The sequence below is a fragment of the Drosophila suzukii genome, chromosome 3, assembly GCF_043229965.1.
Source record: "Drosophila suzukii chromosome 3, CBGP_Dsuzu_IsoJpt1.0, whole genome shotgun sequence".
Classification (NCBI taxonomy): domain Eukaryota; kingdom Metazoa; phylum Arthropoda; class Insecta; order Diptera; family Drosophilidae; genus Drosophila; species Drosophila suzukii.
Window position 1 is genome coordinate 16,687,154 of NC_092082.1, and position 18,041 is coordinate 16,705,194.

The window sequence follows — 18,041 nt, forward strand, 5'->3', positions numbered from 1 at the left end:
AACAAATATATAATTATATTTAGAAGAACATGAGGCCTTCTTTCCATAGTTTCCATTTTTCTGAAAGCAATATTTTTACTTTTCATCAAATTGGGGTTTAAAATGGTTTGTAGATTACTACTAACATGATTTTAAAAATTTCATTCTCTTCTTCATAGGAAACTTGTATTAAAATTTTAATCTTCAAACTTGAAAATATTTTAACAAAAACAAACCAAAAAAAAAAGTATTTTGATGATGTTGTAAAATTAACAGTAGAAATGAATTCTAATGGCTTTCAAATGTATCCTTCTTAATAATACTCGTAATTGAATTATGTATTTTGTGTCCTTTAAAGACACCCAATAAATTATTAAAAAATTAAGAAGCAATAGAAATCCATAAGTGCTGATACATTTTAATGTGCTTACAACTCACAGCCACTTAAGTCTGACTTGAATTTAATTTTATTTTATTTACATAAATAATATTTTCAACTAAACTTAGTTTAGAGTAACTCGTTTTTCAACTACTTTTAATCCAATGTAACATGGGATTGCTAGTCCTTCATTAATAGGGAGTGTGGACATGTTCGCCTAGCTCTTCCCCCACGGCCGTGTGGCCCACTCCGCCTCCTCCACTGGGATCCAGGTGCTCGTCGTAGGACTCCTCCTCTCCGCCCAGCTCCTGACCATCGTGTCCATGGGCCGAGGGATTGGTGCTCTCATGCAATCCAATCGTGGCATGCTGGGCCGCCTTGGAGGCATTTACCTGGGCAGCAGCCGCTGAATTGGCAGCCTTCAAGGCGGACTCCTTGGTGGCCGCGTAGTCCACTCGCGCCTGATGCAATTGCTCCTCCACTTGTTCCAACCGGTTCTTGGACTGACCCACCATCTGGGATTGCGAGGCGAGTTGGTTGTTTACCTCCGTAGAGGTCTGCTCCGCCTGGTCGGCCACAGATTTAGCATTATTTACGGCAGCCGTGAGCACAGATATGTGATGATGGGCCGCCTGGGCCGTTTGCTGGGCCAGTCTGGAGGAGATCTTGGCTGCCTTCAGTTGCTCCAGTTCTCGGGAGAGGGATTTCTGTGCTTCGGCTGCCTGCTGCTCCAACTCCTGGAGAACCACTTGCTTGCCCACCAGAGCCGCTTGAGCCGTGGCCGCCGCCTGGGAAGCAGCTTGAGCCAGGGTATTCTGGGCTATGAAAGCCGCCTGCTTGGCAGCCGCATGCTGGTTGGACACCGCACTGTGGGCCTGATCCGCCGATCCCTGGGCAATGGAACGCAGGCCACTGCCGATGCTGTAGCCACCAGATCCTTTGCTCGAAGACGAGCTTCCGCCACCTCCTCCCGATGGAATGTAGTAGCTCTTGGGACTATGTTGTGGCTTCTCCGGCTCAGGGGGCTCCACTGCCGGGTGATGGGGCTCGAAGTAGCCACCCTGGTGGATTGGAGGCGGCTGCTGCGGCCTGTAGTGGTAGCCATTCCTCTTATGAAGGCGACTCATCACATGGGCCAAAAGGACGACTAAAGGGGTATAGTGGATAGAAGAACCAGACAATTTTGAGATTTATGAGGTGAGATTTATTTATTATTCATTTCATTACATTCATTGATTTAAAATGAGTTATTGAATAAATAACTGATGAAATTATCCAGTATGATTTTTACTTGAAGCAAACAACTAACATCACAATCATCAAATTTTGATTATTTAATTTTTGTAGTATTTTTTTTTAAATTTTGTTATTGATTTAAATTAAAATTTTTTGACCATTCTCTATGTACTAATTGTATTTTGTATTTTTGACATTTTTAATATGAATACAAGCTTTAATTGTTTTTTAAACAGTTTGATAAGAAAGGAAAAAAGTTGAACAAATATTTTAAACCGCTTCAACAGAAAATTCCTCCTTATAAAATATTTTGTAATTATTACAATGTTATGTTTTTTTTTTACACTTTTCACAGGTTTTTATTTTGTATCTCCCTTGAAAGGGGACTTCCCGGCTTACCCAAAACGAGTTGAGCGAGAAGAAAACGTAATCCTTGGCCGTACATCTCGCTATCGCTGCTGAAACTGCATTGAACTTCAAATTGAATGGAAGTGTCCAATTTATAAGACTCTCAGAGACGCCAGCCGAGCATAAAGTTTTTCAAGTTGCGGAAAGTTGGTTGCGGTTTTTAAATTTAACTGATCACGGGCATGTTATGATTTTCATACTTTAAGCTATTTGAATGGCTCTGCCCACTATATCATGTGGAGTTGGGTCCACACACATTACACCTTTACACCCATCTCTGTCCAGTCCATCCCATCGAGGAAGCTCGGAGACCAAGATTCGGTGGCGTCTTTTAATGCCTCGTTGGCACGTTTTTCTGATCAAACTGTCGGTGTAAAGTGGTCGGTCTCCTATGGTTTGTTTAATGTCTTAAATTTAATTTGCATTTTATGTGCTGCACTACTTTGTAATTGAACTTTAAGTGGCGCTTTTGGCGGGTTTCGTAGTGCAACGATGCAGGGAAAACCATTTCGGGGATTACGCTTTCGGTTAGATTAACTAGCTAACTTGGCAATTTACAAACAGGGGAAATCTGGCCTTCCATGGTTTTCCAATCAAAATTTGAATATAATTTTAATTGAAAAATTATATAATGTAAGTACTTAAAATAAAACTCCCCGTTGAGGAGTAAACTTTAAGTGGTATCTGAAAAGTCTCATTGGAATACATTTTAATTCAAATTCGAACCTAAGTGAAACTTGTGCTAGACATTCTGAAATAAACCAACGAAAATCACCCTATCTAAAGATTTGATTTAAATATTTTTTGCTGATTTGTCTTTCACTCTTTATTCATATTACAATCCAATCAAACTCGACCGGAAATTTAAAAGGTGATTTCTTACAATTCTCTTTTAAAACTATTTCTATTTTATTACTTCTTTTTAAAGAAGAAAATAAAAAATATAATGTCTAGATTTTTTTACATTAATGCATTTTAAATTCTTTTTAAAAGCCTTTCCAAATATATGTGAAATAGTATTTTCGAACTCAGAAGATTTTAATTGGAACTGTCAACAATATATAAAATATAGTTTCGTGACACTCTAATTGCTTCAATTTTGAATAAATAATATAAGAATTATTTTCAGCCAACCCAAAGACAAAAACAATATTCAAATATTTTATATAAATTATTTTTTATTTAAATACATAATTATAAATTTATTACAAATACATAAATAAATAAGTTATGACAAACACTATTTTACAAGACAAAATCGGAACTCAGACGTACAAGATACAAGTTACAATTAATATCAACAAGTGGTGACGCGACGGTTGTGCGTCCTCAATTAAGTAACAATTGTGGGCTGCGAATGAGTGGGTCAATTGGTGGAGTGAAGTGAAGTGAGGGGGCGATATATATGTAACAAAATATAACAGGTAACAAAAGAGGCATTCGTAATAAATAAGAGTGACGACGCTGATAAATACGATGACGAATGCCACAATCGAAGTAGATTTTAGGGATGGCTTCGGTCAGAAGTGGAAAACGAACTCGTCGGAGGAGGAGGATGTGTCATCCGGAATGGGTCCAGAGGTATTTGCATGGTAGCCAGTCACCTCCTCCTCCTGCTTTTCATCCTGCTGCTCCGTTAATCATTTATAGCTCTGGGTGATCTGTTGGATCCAGGGCAGGTAGGCGGAGACCTTCACGTAGACTCCAGGAACATTCACCTGGCCGCATCCAATGCCCCAGGACACCACTCCCACCACGTGCATGGCTCCATTGCGGTCGCAGACCAAGGGACCACCGCCATCACCCTTGCAGGCATCCTTGCCCTCCTCTCCTCCAGCGCACACGAATCCGGGATTCAGTTTGTAACTATAGCCCAGTCGGGTGTTCCTCAGCTGTTGCTCACACTGTTGGTGCGACAGGATTGGCACATCCACCTCCTTCAGGATGTTCTGGTACTTTCCGTGCTCTCCAAAGGCATCCTTGCCCCATCCAGTGGTCCAGCAGCGAGCTCCAGTGAAATCGGAATACTTGTCGGGCAGACAGGCGGGACTGATGTGAGGATTCTTGGTGAAGTCCACGGGCTGATCCAGTTTCAGGACGGCCAGATCGTTGTCCAAAGTGCCGGCATAATACTCGGGATGGATGTGCACAGAGACCACATCGCGTTCGATGTAAGGGAAGAACTCCACATCATGGTTCACATCCCATTCGCCCAGACGCACACGCAGATCGAAGCCATTTTGACTGGATGAAAGAAAGTATACAGGTTAATCCTCTGATGTTAGACTCAATATAATTCTAGAACTTACGATTTGATGCAATGGGCAGCGGAGATAATGTGCTGGGCATCGATGAGGGTGCCACCGCAGGCGTAGATCGACTCCTTGGGGTCCTTCTTCAGAATGGCCACATGCCATGGGTACTCGCCGAACTCACTGTCTCCATCCACGTAGACGGGGTTCTTGATGCGACCGGTGATTCCGGCGGCGTTCCTCACTCCACAACGACCGAATTGCTGGGGAGGAGCTTGGGGACGCAGGGGACGACGGCAGCAGACCTCGTTGATGCGGCAGGTCTTCTCCACAGGTCGGTTACCATAATAGGCGCGCTATAAAATATCAAGATGGGGGGAAAAATTAGCTAGATGTGGAGAGAAAGAGGAAATACCTAATCCAAATGTCGAAATATATTGATTTCTGGTTGGTTGTTTTAAGAACATGACCTTGATCATCTATAAGTTTGTTGGATAATTAAGAATTCCAATAAATACATAGATCATCATGATATTATAACGACTGAGGAACCCTATAATCCTTGATCACCACATGGTTACCTGCTCCTCAGGAGCTGCTCCCGCCCACACACCATCCTCAACGCTCCTGCGCCTGCGATCCCTTGGGAAAGTGATCCGATCACTGCCAGCTGCATTGCCAGGAGCAGGAGTGGGTATATTGTAGAGAGGTCCCAGGTTCAATTGCTTGCCACGACGACCAAAGGAGGGCTCACCTCCGCTAACATTGGCACTTCGTTCCACATGTTGCGAGTAGTCGCCGAATCCGCCGAAATCGGGACCAGAGCCAGGATATATCGAGTTGTAGGAGCTCTCATAGGGCGACGATTCGTGGTGATGATGATACTGGGTAGGACCACTGTGATACTCAAAGACCGGAGTACTTGGGACCATTTCAACACTGAAGTGGGGACCAGGACCAGATGTTTCAAAGACATGGGGATAAGAATGGTGGTCATGATGATCGTGATGGCCATGGTGTCCGTAGTCGTGATGCTCATAGCCACTATAGTGATCATGGTGGTGATAATGATGGCTGTAAGTTTCGGCCGGCTTTCGTTTGAAAAAATCTCCAACTTTCTGGATGATATTCGCATTCGGGGTGACATGGAGATTGACCAGTGGCTTTACCACCTTCTCGCCATACTCCGTTTTGGCCACCTGCACCGAAACTAGTGGATTCACATTCACCAGACCGAGATTCAGGCCATTTGGTCCCACTGAGCCAAAGTATGGGTTCTGGGCGGGCACATGATCTCCCAGGATATTCGAGGGATAGCCTCCGTATCCGCCGGTGGGATAGGGCAGACCAAAGCTAACACCATATGTGGGCAGCACCTTCCGTTGGATCAGCTCGATGGCCTGGAGGGCGGGCAAAGCCAATGGAGATCCTCCGAGCGGCAATTGTCTCTATTTTTTTAAGGGGAAAACATTAGAACGCTACAGGTGGAGTTCCATTTCCGGTTGTCGGATGCAGGTTTCAGGTTGCAGGTTGCATGTTGCAGGCGTGCGATCACAAAGGTCGTGCTTGGTTAGCTGGTTTAGTTCTGGGATTAAAGACTGGTCTAATCGGAACCGATTTGCACTCTGGTATTTTAGTTGAGCTTGGAGCGTTGAACGATGGGTGCAGTTGTCAGGTTGGTTGATTGGTTGATAGGTTGACTGATTGATTTATTGGTTGATTGGATGTGTGTGTGGGGGGGATGGAGCTCTTTTCGAACTCAATTAGTGGTCCATGTGAACCATGTGTGATTTTGCATTAGTCGGGCACTACCTAAACTAGGACTAGAGTCTATTCTGAACTTACCCCTTGGGCATCAAGCGACAGATCGCTGGCTTCCTCATCCTTCTGGTCGGCATCAGCCTGGCGACGAGAGCGCTTCTTGTCATCCTTGTCTGACTTATCCTCGGCCTTCTTTCCCTCAACGGAAGTGGTGGCATTGGTGGCCGGAGCATCGTCACTCAGAGCCTCAATATCTTTGCCCAGGTTCCTGGGATCGATGGGCAGAATAAGATCCTCCTTGCGTCCAATACGATCGGCAGCGGGGCACTGAGAGATGGGCACACACTGGCAGTCGACGATCTGCTGGCGAGAGGTGTCATAGCCACCCTGGTACTGTCCTTGTCCCTGTCCCTGGTAGCCACCAGAGATGCCATTGTACTGGTTGGAGACTCCGTTCTGCAGTTCCTTCTTGTAGTAGTCGGGGTTCTGGCTGTGGTAACTGGAGCTGGGCGATCCACTGAATCCTCCAGAGGCGCTGTTGCCAAAGCTTCCCAGTCCCGAGTTCGGCTTGTACAGATCTCCAGAGTTTGGTTTGTACAGATCTCCAGTGGGCTTCTGGGAAATACCAAATCCGTTCTGCGAAAGGAGACCACCCTGAGAGGCACCATTGAATCCAGCATTAAAGGCATTCGACTGGGAGTAACTGGATCCGGAGGAGGACTGAACAGATGGTGTGTAAGTGGCAGAAGATTGGGCCAGGGCGCTGAAGTCAGTGTTGATGGTTTGGCCAGCTCCAATGGGAATTGGCACACTGGGCACCTTGGCTCCCTCGGCTCCCTCCACGTGGTGGTAGTGATGGTGCACATGCTGCTGGAGGGCATCAATGGGTGCTCCCACGATCACTTTGTTGCTGGATGAAGTCGAGGAGGAGGAAGCGGAAGACTGCTGCGAGTAGAAACCATTGGGAGCAGAGCTGGCACCCTGGATGCCAGACTCGGGGTTTTCATAGTTGTACGGGGGAACACCATTCGAAGCTCCAGTGAAGACGGGTCCGGCACCCAGAGAAGGACCTCCGGTGTAGATGGGTCCTGGTGGCTTGCTGTCGTAGATCAGAGCTCCGGGTGGTGGCTTGGTGTAGGTGATTCCATCGGATGAGCCATCAATGGCGGATGGTGGAGGATGCTCCAGGTAGCCACCAGGTCCCGATGGCCTGTAAGGTCCAGACATTGGCTTGTAGGGTCCCTCGTAGCCCACCTTCCTGGGAGGTCCAAAGGAGTTCACCGAGCTTGGCGGAGGGCCAAAGGAGTTCAGGGAGCTTGGCGGAGGTCCGTAAGATCCGGGAGGACCACCCATGGGCGGACGACCACTGAAGTAGCTGGGTGGTGGCATGGGCTTGGCTGGTCCATAGGGACCACCGCTGAAACCAGATGGCGGAGGAGGACCCTGGGCGTAAATGGTCGAGTAGAAAGGACGCTTCTCCTCCACATCGCAACTCATGAGTCCCAGACCGCACAGTTTATCCCGAATGAGATTGCGGGCCTGCAGATCGTTTCCCTGCTGGAGAGCCTGATCAATGTTTCCATCGGCATAGACGGCATCGTATTCCCCGAGATTGCGACCCTCCCGGCGGGAGTTGATCAGCTGCTCGATGACCTCGTCAATCTGGGTGGTGCTGTTGCTCTGGATGGACTCGTGGACCAGGTAGCGTCCCTGGATGTCAGCTTGTTCGGCGGGTTTGGTATCTACAGATCGACGACTAGGTGTGGCATCCTCCATGGGCGCCCACTCATTGCCCCAGTTGGAATCGTCGGCCAAGGAGGCTGTGGCCAGCAGTACAACTGCCAACAGGCTAGCTCTTATTCTCATAGTGGAGATCTAAAAAGGTTTCAAAAATAAATAGAATTTAGATAATAAGTCTAAAAGGATTGGTTCTTATTTTCTTGTGGTCCATTTTAATCTAAAAAGGTTTCAAAAATAAATAGAATTTAGATAATAAGTCTAAAAGGATTGGTTCTTATTTTCTTGTGGTCCATTTTACTAGCCCATGTTTCAATTTCTTAATCTTAAGAAATTGGCTTAACCTGCTGACAAACTATATAATTTAATGTCTTCTTCATCTTTCATTTGGAGTGGAAAATAAATGAAGAGGTTTAGTCATGATTGGTTATGACATAACTGGCTATCTTGACACCATTACCCCAAGTCATTGTCCCAGTTTACATTTCTCCTACCATCTCTGGCTTAACCAATCCGTAACGAAACCGAAACTGAAACCGGTTAACATCACGAAATCTTCACCGTGACTCAGACTCTCGTATAAGACTTTTACTTTCGTTGGAGGTCGCAGACCGTCGCACTTAATTGCTTGATTTTGTACGTTACTTTTGCTCGAAATGGGGGGAAAGAGGGAGTTATAGCAACAGCTCCCTGTAATTTATGAGGTAATTTTCCTTCAGATTTAGCAAGCCTACGACTGCAATCCCACTGGCGACCATCGCTCAAGTTGATCTCTCGCCCTGACAGCCGCTTTCCGCTTCGTGTATCTCTTATGTTGTAAAAATCACTTTTCTTTCCAGCCTTTTTTTATACATTGCAGTTATGTCACCGGTTCAGAGTGAGGGCGGATTTTGTAAAAGATCGGCTACACTTGGACAAAATTTGAGTTTATCAAATTGTATTGACTAGCGATGATTTCATATGGGTTAAAATAAAATTTTATATAATTAAATGTTTTAGGGAACTCAAAATCGGTTTTTGAAAAAAAAACTTGTAAAATTTCTTAGCATCAGCTAGGATATAATTTCAAGTTATTTTTTTTCTTGAATAATAATTTATAAAAAAAAAGTTATATATAATAAAGTGGCTATTTTTTAAAAATTGAATATTCAGTTCGAGTGATCTTAAAAAATACAAAAATCATACAGAACAACTTTTAATGTATGCATGTTCTGACTAACATTTTATATAGTTTTATAGCTAACTCCAATCCTTGAACAATATATATTTTTTGTTGATTTTTTCAAGTGCATCAAAAATGTATTTCCAAGTTATGTAAACGAATCTGGGGATTTCTTTAAGCTTGCTCTTTGGGCGGAAGTTGTGTGCAGCGTTGCATTGCAAATTACCGGCAACTCTTTTGCTTGGTTTTTCTTTGGCGAGAAATGCTCGTAAGCGATGCTAAATGCCGATTGGTGGGATTTGGGAAATTTTTTTAGGTTTTTCCTTTGTATTCGCAGTGAAAGTTTTGCTATTTCGATCGGTTTGACGGCGGGGAGGCTCTTGACCAAGAGTTTTTATTATAGAAAATATATATAACACCCATAATTTTATCTGCTGGAGACGCACAAGTAATTGCAACTAATTTTAATTAGTTTGCTTTCAGTTCACTGGAGTTCACTTGGGTAATTTGCTTCACTGCACTCACCTTTTTTATGTCAAGTTTAATAATCCAATTTGGTAATTATCACTGTTGTTTTGGATAATCCTTATGCAATTTGTGGAGTATATGTTATCCTTTCACTTCACTCGCTTTCTGCACCGATTGTGCTTTTCGTTGGTCTGCAGATCGTTCACTGATTTCGCTTTCGTTGGCCGCGCACATTTTATACAAAAGCTGCGCATGCGCAGCGTCGAAGTCAAGCTCCAACGTTTCGCTGTCTCTTTCTGGTCGCCTATCTATCTCTTTTGCACTCGTAGAGCGCTTAAGTTTGCGAATCGGTAGCCCAAAACAAAAGAAACAAAAAGCGGCAACGGCGACAATGTTTGGCAACCTCTCTTTCTCAGTGTTGATTTTTGTGGGCAATCGTTTTTCGCCTGGGTTTTTTCTCAAATCCCCAATTCTGCTAAACTAGTGGAGGTCACTAAACGAGGGTCTAGGCGGAAATATCACTTAGGTAGGAAATATTATTATCAGTTAGAAAACCCCAAGACCCAAAACTATCTCTCTATTAACTCATTTCTTAAAAATTAGTGACCATACTAAACACCCAAATTGGTCTTTGTTATGAACGGCTTTTAACTGGGGAGCTCTGACCAAATTTTGAATAACCAAATTAACCTTCCCGGAAAGGCGTTGCTTGAGAAACCGGGATTATGCAATTCTGCAATTATGAATTGGGTCAGAAAGGAGCAGCCGAACAATAAAAACATCATGAAAAGGGGCAAAATTGGGCATTGCCTCAAACCGGATCTTTTGGCATACATTCATCTTTCCCCATCTCTTTTTCCCTCTCTTTTCGGGTGCAGTTCAGTTAATATCGTCTGGTTTTTAACCCATGGTCAATGCAAACGTCATCGGTCGGAGGTTCGTTTTCAAAACCTAGCCCGCTGTGAATCAAAAAGTGCTTTGCGGAATTACCCGAAGTTCATAAAAATTAGAGACATTCCCCCCAACTTATTCACGATGATCACGTTCGCGTGCCACTACCTCAAATCCCGAACATTATCATGTTTGAGTTGTGTGTGGTCAGTGCTGTTCGAAGTGGCTCTCATTGTGATTCAGTGGATCCAGTGGATCCAGTGGCTTCGACTTGTGTTACTGACCTTGGTTCGATGAGCTGGAGTCGTTTATCTAGCCCCACTTAAGTGGCGTTTTATGTTAAACATTCCAAGAAAGTTGATAATGAGTAGATCTTTGAAAATTATGCTAATCGCATTGATTTGCCGGAGTTTTTATTGTCGCCACTCTGGGTTGTTTGGCAAACACCTCTCGGCTATTTGTTGGTGATTAATTCGTGGAGTTTTTATCAATCAGTGGCGTAGTTTTTGACCATCGGGTTTTTTATGACTCACCCGGCGAGCACTTTGGGCTTTTCGAGCATTGTTTGAAGGAGGTGCGTCGAACCTGATTCGCATCGTATTTTAATTCCGTTTATGATAGTTTGGCTTACCCTATATTTTGGGCATATCGATGAGATGGAGTGAATATCTGACTAGTGCCCTAATTATAAGATCGTCTTTTAGCACTAAGAGAGTTAAATTATATAAAGAGACACCCTTTAAAATATTAGATCAGAAATAATCATTTTAATGGAATTGTAGGAATGCATACTTTTTTTGAGATGTTTTTCAAAATCTTGCTTGAAGCTAAGATTCCTCATGTTCAATAAAAAAATAACAACATTACTTTTTTTTTACATTAAAATAATTATTCAAAACTTTTTTCAAAAACGTATTTAAATTACTAATTATTTAGTATGACTCAACATGTTCTGAAAACTTTATGAATTTAATATTTTGGGTTTTTAATATAAAAAGGTACAATAAAGTTGATGTAATAACTATGCTATATGAGAACATATAGTGTATGTTTTGGTGCTATATGCAGCGACTTTTACTGGTTTTGTGATAAAAATAATTTTGTCGGTTCGCTGAAACTTAGCTATTGGTAAATCCCAGTAGCTGATGAACTGAACTTGAACTTGGACCTCGCCGGAGACAACTAATGCCAGGTGGAGAGTGTGTAATCCGATGGGGTTACAGGTTCAGGGGCTCGTTATTGGAACTTCACTCGAGATTTGGCATATATTCATGGCTATTTATGGTGCGCTCCAACGTTTTGCTCATTTCTTGGACAGCAGTATTACAACACATGTGGCCTATGTTAATTATGGGCAACTTGTTAATTGTTTGCCCAAATGGATTTGTGTGGGAATCGTGTTTGCTCCACTTTGTTAGCTTCCTCTGCCTGAAGCACTCTCTCTTTCTCTTTCTTAGTATACCTTCTCACTCTTTCTCTTTCTCGCACAACTTGTCGCAGTTCAAGTCCAAAAGGCAAAAAAAAAATATTGTCACTTGTTCAAGGTTGGTCTGTCGACTCCCCGACTTAGATTTGTGTCAATTGCTCAACAAGTTGAGGTCTTCCACCCACACGCACCATTTGGCCAAAAACAATTTGGCAATCTCGTTAAGCCAACCATTATTTATTGGGCATGGATTTAGAGCTTAACTTTTGCTGAGATGTAAAATCAACCCTGATTATCATGCTTTAAAGCCGATTGGAATTTATTAAAATCCTTAGCATTTTAATTTAATAGTTTTTAGCCAAAAACAAGAAGGGAATCTAACATCGGCAAGACGAAGTTTCGATACCCTTGTAGGTCATTCCCTTGGGAACATTGTGTGCATAGAGCTTTCCTATTTTTAGAGAACTAAAAACTAATTACAGAAATATTAAGATATTGTCTGAATATCATAAATGTATAAATTTTATAAATTTAACATATAAGATATTTTTATTAATAAAAAGTCTAAAGAGTAGTCAACATAGGAAACTAAACCATATACTGGTCAGACCCAAGGTTATTATTTTCTTTTTATTAAAACATCAGTTTAAAACTGTGCATATTTTCTTTCATTCGTATTTAATTTTATGTAATTTTATTTTCAATCAATTTTTTTTCCATTTTTCGTTGTTATATATTTTTCTTTATTATATGTTACAGATAATTTTTCCTTCAGTGTCTACAATTGCATTCCGCCTTTTTACTGCCTCTGCAATTGTGCCATGGATTTGCCCAAAAAATTCGCCAATGCTGGAAAATCCCAAGAAAACCCAACTTCAGTTTTCGGTCTTGCAGTGTTGGCCTATTCAATTCTTGATTGCTTGCCGGCTTCAACGGCTTGAACGGCTTTTGGGCCTTGGGGAAACCCCAGTCAAGTTTGTGGCTAGCATCGCTTGGCTGGATTTGCTTTGGGCTTGCATAATAATAATAATAATGCATTGGAGTGCGGTGCAGTGAGCCGAGCTTATGATTCATACATATATTCGGATTCGATTTGTAGTAGCTTCGATTTGGATTTCTTTGACTGGTTTATGTGCCTTCCATTTGAATGAGTTTTTCGCTTTTGTTTTCATCTCAGCTTCGTTTTGTTTATTTTTTTGCGAAATGGCCTGTAATAAAATCGATGCGTATGCTGAGGTTTATTGTTGTATTATTGTAATCATTATAGTTGGCCAAAACCGTCAAGGTCGTTCACCCACATTGTGTGATATGCATACGGATGAGTGGTAAATGGTCTTTAAAGGGCGGAATGAGTCATGTCGTTGGCAGACAGCTGTTGCTCCCACTTATTCCCCCTGGTTATTACATAACATCCCGAATTATTTCACCCGCATCAAAAAGCTTTTGTTGCTATTGCTATTGCTGCCCTTTCACTGCTCTTTTACTGCCTGGCTCATTTAACACGGCTTATTGTCTTCATCTCGGCTCAAACAAATTTACCTACGACAAGCTCTGAACATTTGTAAATTAATTTGAAAGCCGTTGCTTGCCACACCGGAAAGTTTGGAGCTGGAAATAGGGGGTCTTGCCCCACAAAACTTCCGTTCTCCCCCCAGCTTTAAGTGAAAGCCTCGGCCAAAAGTTGGCCAATAATTGCGCCTTAAGTAGAAACTTCTGGATTACATCAAATATTTAATATGTTTTGGGCCGGGAGTTCTGGGAAAATGTGATTTTTGTGGCTAGCCACTTATGGTAAGTGGCTCGCCGTTTGATTTGCACAGACGGAATTTCATCTTTCGCATTCGGGATTTAAGTTATTAAATTCTAAGCAGACCCCCCAGGATGGCTGGTCCTTTTAGTGCGTTCAGTAGCCAGGATGACAGCATAACGATGCATTCAAATGGCGGTTGGGATAGACAAACAAACCGATTACACAGCAGTCGAGCACCCAAATCACCCACTGTGCCAATCGAGAGTGCCCATATAACCAGGTCCAATCAAAGCCCCAGTCCCAGGGAGAGGGATGCAATGAACCCAGCTTTTGGGGGGAGGTGGAGGTCTTTCATGGCTCTTTCATTGTCCGATTCTTTGGGGCAGCCTTTTGGGAGGCCGATCGGCTTTGGCTGCTGTGAGCCCAAAAGGCTGCTATGCCGGGAACTGAGACTGGGTAATACAAAGCCCATGATGACGATTGTGAGATGGATGATGATGGTATCCGAGTTGTCGATGAGGTGGAGCAGAAGAAACTGCGCCTCTTCGAATTGCATCATTGGATTGCCTGCGTTTCCTGGTAATGACAGGTATTCAATTTCTCGGTTAAAACAATGCATTTGTGCATCAATCGATAAGAAAACTGTTCCGCCCACCTTGATGCTTTGACCTTAATGCAGGAGCCCCTTGTCTTGTGTAATCCGATAATGCTTAACTATATGTGCCTTTTGGAAGGGTATTACTTACCCCCTTTAAGCTTTCTGCGTCATTTTGCCCAGCGGGTTGTTCACACGGTTAATTGGCATCAATAAATCCTTTGCCGATTGCATAACCTGTTTTCAGTGTCTTCCAGAAGTTGACCTTTGGCCTTAACTGGGGTTCAGGGTTTTCAGTTTCATTACTCTATTGTGACATTTGAAACTCTATTATCTATTATCATAATGGAGGGGCTTCCATTTGTTATCTTTCGAAGCCAGGGCAATTTCACACACTGGGTGAAAGTCCTCACTCAATCCAAGCCACTTCCCTCACCTCCTTGGCTCTTCAGGGATCTGGGCTAGGTTTTCGGCCACTGACCCGGGGTCATTCCTATGGAAATTGATAAGAGTACAACAGCCTCCAAGGCCCTGGAAATAATGCCAAAACATTTGCGTACAGAACGTCAATCATCCTTGCACCAATGCACCCAAAAATAATAAAGGTTTCGAGTATGTGTGCTTTGGGATACCTATTGTAAGATTTGGTTAATACTAAAACAATTCTTTAAAAACTGTGTATTTGTTCTGTTTGTTTATTTATTTTATATATTTCTAGTGCTATGTAGTTTAACCCTATAGCCTTTATTAATGTTAAGATACTTACTAAATTCTATCGTCAATTTATCTTTACATAAATAAAATTTTAAATATTTCGTTAACTTTTTGTAGTTCAGGTCAACCGATTTCGATCAACTAAAATAAATATTAAATCTTAATAAAAATTTTAGGTATTGCTCTGCAAATTCAGTTCCAATTAGATTGCACTTTTGTGGGGTTTTGTGGGTATTTAAATAACTATACTACTACTATTTTCTCCACATTAAAAATATATGTTTAATTGTCAACTAAAAATAGCTCTACAAATTTTGCAATTAACATGTTTAGTAATAATTTTGAGCACCTCATAGAAAACTTTGAAATTCGATGGTTACTTCAATTTAAATATAAATCAGCTATGGCCCTCTGTCCTGCATCCTCCGATTCAATAAACCCCTACAAGATCCTTGAGAACAGGATACCAAAGCAATGCATACTTCGTGCGTTTGTTTGCTCATCTGGTGACGTCAGTTGAATCATATTCCGCCACCCAACACTCAATCAGAAGTGCAGCGTAGCGCGAAATCTAATTGGCAGTCGTCTACTCAGAATCCAGTTGGGATTACCCCATACACCCCCACGCCATTTTCCCCATCCGAATGCGATACAATGTCTTTTATGGGGCTTTTGAATTTGTTTTATTTTATTGTTTAAATCGAAAGTTTGGTAGGCCAATCATTTGAATAGAATCAAATTTAAGGATTCATGCTGCTCAGAGGTTTACTTTCTGTACAGGGTGTTGGCACCATCGAAGAGGGGATAATTCCAGGTGGGATAGTGCAAATAGGTGGTCCTCAAGGCCGGAGTCAGCAGTGGAGTAACCCTTGGAATACTACGATGCACGATGGTGGAGCTCTGGTGGGAAACCGCGGTGGGCACATGGTCCACCAGATGACCCACCTGGGCCAGAGATGGTTGGTGATGCAGGGTCATTAAAGGATGGTAGATTTGCAACGCAGCTTTCCCAAATGCCAAAAGGCAAAGCAGGAGAACAAATGATAAATTCTACAAGAATAACAGAAATGTTAAAATCTATATAGGTTTTCATTGAATATTGTTCTGAACTCACCAATCTTTGTGACATCTTCTTGGCTCAGTGCACTTCACTTGACTGTTGTTCGTTGGCCAGCCAATCATCCGCTTTTATAGTCCAGCAAAAGAACCCAAGACTGGAGAATGGACTAACCATTCTAAATGAGTGGTCCCAGCCCTTGAACATGAGAAGAGCTTGGGCGTTAACCCAGACCCTGTGCCTGCCTAATCCTCCAGAGATCTTGATTGCACACAATCGGAGTGTTCATTGGGGAACCGGGGGGCGGATGTGGCATATTTATTGTGGTCGTGGGCCGGTCTCTGTGTTAACTTTATTGATTTCCTGTCGCACCGACAACGCCCAAGAATCCCAGCCAGACAAGTGAAAATGCAATATGTTCACAATACGCAAAATGCAGGACAATCATTTTACATAAGATGGGCGAAGAGATAGAATTATATGGGTAACGAGTGGTAAATGTCTTTAAGGGGGAGCTTGAGAAGGACACATATTAAAGATACATTCCTAGCATACGATTTCCAGTGATTCTTAATAGGTCAAAAACATTTTTCATGAAATCATAAATTTAAACCTTACTCCAATTGTGGTATTTTTTCAAGTTGTAAAATCTACTTGATATATTGTCCCTTAAATAAAAGTTCGTTAAGTGCAAATGCGAAATCTTTATTAAAAGCACACTACAGAAGAATTCTACAGAAAATGGCAGAAGAAAGAAGACAGAGAAGAGACAGAGTTTTGTGGGTAATCAGGTTGAGAAAAGAAATTAAGAGTAGTAATAGCATAGATTTGGCGAGTTCATCTTGTTGATCTTTGGCATGCCTGCTTAGTTGCGGATGAGAACCACTCGGGGATCGGAGGCCACGGTCCACAGAAGCGGTGGCTCCTGGCGAACCACTTGGGTGGTGCGAACAGCGGGGGCCACAATGGGAGTGACCAGTCGGCGGTGATCGTGCACCACCGTCTGGCTCTGATGCGAAATGGCAGTGGGCACGTGCTGAACTACCTCGCCCACCTTGGCCACAGCCGGCTCCTGGATGGTCAGTACGGTACGCAGTCCATTGCGAGCGGCCAGGATCAGAGGAAGTGGCACGGAGACGGGTATACCGGCTGAAACCAAACGGGCATCGATGGGATCCGAACTGCCACTGGAGGACTGGGACAGCTGCTGTTCCTCATCCTCATCCTCCTCGGATGGCTGCTCCGGTTGGGAAACGCCTGAGCTTACAGATCCCGAACTGCTCTCGCCCAACTCAACGGAATCTTCGCTGGCAATGGGAAGCAGCTGCGAGGACTTGACCGAACTGAGGGCCACCAAATTCGAGGGCCACTCCAAGCTGGCTGCCTGCGAAGCTCCGGCAAAGACGAGCACAGTGGCCAGGATGGGCAGGAACTGGAATTCATTGCTCATCTTAGTACAAAAGTTTAAAATAGATCATCCTAAAGATAGGACTCACCATTCTAGACATGATTATGGTAGTCTCCCTTTAGATCCGTAAGCTGACGAATGAATGATGCAGTTTAAGATTAGAACATCTGCTTTTATAGCCCTTAAATGTAGAGCCAATCTCCCCGCCTGACTGCCCATAGAAATGCATCATTGACTAAGTTAAACATTGAACCAGAAACATTTAATCAGCTGATAATTTGAAATTTGATTGGGTTACATTGGGGATGATACCTATATCAAAGTATATTCTGCGGCAAATCAATATCGCACTTGTGCTTGTTCTCAAGCCAAAACTTTTCCAAATAACCGATGGGATCGCGGGGCATTTCGCGAGCCAATCCCAGCATTCCCTCCATCATAATGGGCACCACCTCCTGTTCAAGATATGTTCGCTTGTCGGCCTCGGACTTGTAGCTCTTCACTCGGGGACAGTCCTTGACCTCATCTCCTGGCTTGGGTTCCTTCTTGGGCTTTTTTACATCCGGACAAAGGACCGATATAATGGCGGAAGGATTCTTTTTGGCCTTATTCACGCTAGTCTTGCTCCTCTTGTGGGGACTTACTTTTCGATTGGATGACATTTTAACAAGTTATCTGGCCAGAAAGTATAAATATTCATTACCCTGAAAGGGAAAAATAGATCAGAGGCAACTCTTTCATGAAACAAATGTCTTTACCTAAGCCCCTGTATTGAAAAGAAAAAAACCCTGTTTACTCTTAACCAGTCCAAAAATGAA

The 18,041-nt window shown here is 42.9% G+C and overlaps 5 protein-coding genes across 6 annotated transcripts; all 5 read right to left on the reverse strand.

Moving 5' to 3' along the window:
• Positions 1-425: 425 nt before the first annotated feature.
• Positions 426-2,504, reverse strand: LOC108018818 (uncharacterized). The gene is made up of 2 exons (XM_017086403.4): positions 1,994-2,504; positions 426-1,505 (listed from the first exon to the last, which is right to left on the reverse strand). The coding sequence occupies exons 1-2, from the start codon at positions 2,037-2,039 to the stop codon at positions 550-552; spliced, it is 1,002 nt and encodes a 333-aa protein (XP_016941892.4). The 5' UTR covers positions 2,040-2,504; the 3' UTR covers positions 426-549.
• A 656-nt stretch (positions 2,505-3,160) lies between these two features.
• Positions 3,161-9,583, reverse strand: LOC108011308 (uncharacterized). 2 transcript variants are annotated; one of them, XM_036816118.3, is made up of 5 exons: positions 9,440-9,583; positions 6,100-7,890; positions 4,836-5,702; positions 4,312-4,610; positions 3,161-4,246 (listed from the first exon to the last, which is right to left on the reverse strand). In XM_036816118.3, the coding sequence occupies exons 2-5, from the start codon at positions 7,879-7,881 to the stop codon at positions 3,643-3,645; spliced, it is 3,552 nt and encodes a 1,183-aa protein (XP_036672013.3). In that variant the 5' UTR covers positions 7,882-7,890; positions 9,440-9,583; the 3' UTR covers positions 3,161-3,642. The 2 variants fall into 2 exon arrangements, with proteins under 2 accessions (XP_036672013.3, XP_036672012.3); XM_036816117.3 differs by lacking the exon at positions 4,836-5,702.
• Positions 9,584-15,423: 5,840 nt separating this feature from the next.
• Positions 15,424-15,988, reverse strand: LOC108011316 (uncharacterized). The gene is made up of 2 exons (XM_017076423.4): positions 15,873-15,988; positions 15,424-15,808 (listed from the first exon to the last, which is right to left on the reverse strand). The coding sequence occupies exons 1-2, from the start codon at positions 15,885-15,887 to the stop codon at positions 15,524-15,526; spliced, it is 300 nt and encodes a 99-aa protein (XP_016931912.1). The 5' UTR covers positions 15,888-15,988; the 3' UTR covers positions 15,424-15,523.
• A 516-nt stretch (positions 15,989-16,504) lies between these two features.
• retinin lies at positions 16,505-17,417 on the reverse strand. Its single transcript, XM_017076431.4, has 2 exons — positions 17,312-17,417; positions 16,505-17,247 (listed from the first exon to the last, which is right to left on the reverse strand). The coding sequence occupies exons 1-2, from the start codon at positions 17,321-17,323 to the stop codon at positions 16,681-16,683; spliced, it is 579 nt and encodes a 192-aa protein (XP_016931920.4). The 5' UTR covers positions 17,324-17,417; the 3' UTR covers positions 16,505-16,680.
• Positions 17,418-17,454: 37 nt separating this feature from the next.
• On the reverse strand, positions 17,455-17,942 carry LOC108011324 (protein dpy-30 homolog). The gene has a single exon (XM_017076434.4). It carries the CDS (start codon positions 17,883-17,885, stop codon positions 17,541-17,543), a length of 345 nt encoding a protein of 114 aa, XP_016931923.4. The 5' UTR covers positions 17,886-17,942; the 3' UTR covers positions 17,455-17,540.
• Between the last annotated feature and the right edge of the window lie 99 nt (positions 17,943-18,041).

Bases quoted from the DNA above. Each gene is read 5' to 3' on its own strand.
- LOC108018818 (XM_017086403.4), bottom strand. From the start codon at position 2,039: ATGTACGGCCAAGGATTACGTTTTCTTCTCGCTCAACTCGTTTTGG. The intron at 1,506-1,993 runs GTAAGCCGGGAA...ATACCCCTTTAG, and splicing joins TCTCGCTCAACTCGTTTTGG to TCGTCCTTTTGGCCCATGTG.
- LOC108011308 (XM_036816118.3), bottom strand. From the start codon at position 7,881: ATGAGAATAAGAGCTAGCCTGTTGGCAGTTGTACTGCTGGCCACAGCC. The intron at 4,611-4,835 runs GTAACCATGTGG...GATATTTTATAG, and splicing joins GAGCAGCTCCTGAGGAGCAG to CGCGCCTATTATGGTAACCG. The intron at 4,247-4,311 runs GTAAGTTCTAGA...TCTTTCATCCAG, and splicing joins GCTGCCCATTGCATCAAATC to TCAAAATGGCTTCGATCTGC.
- LOC108011324 (XM_017076434.4), bottom strand. From the start codon at position 17,885: ATGTCATCCAATCGAAAAGTAAGTCCCCACAAGAGGAGCAAGACTAGC.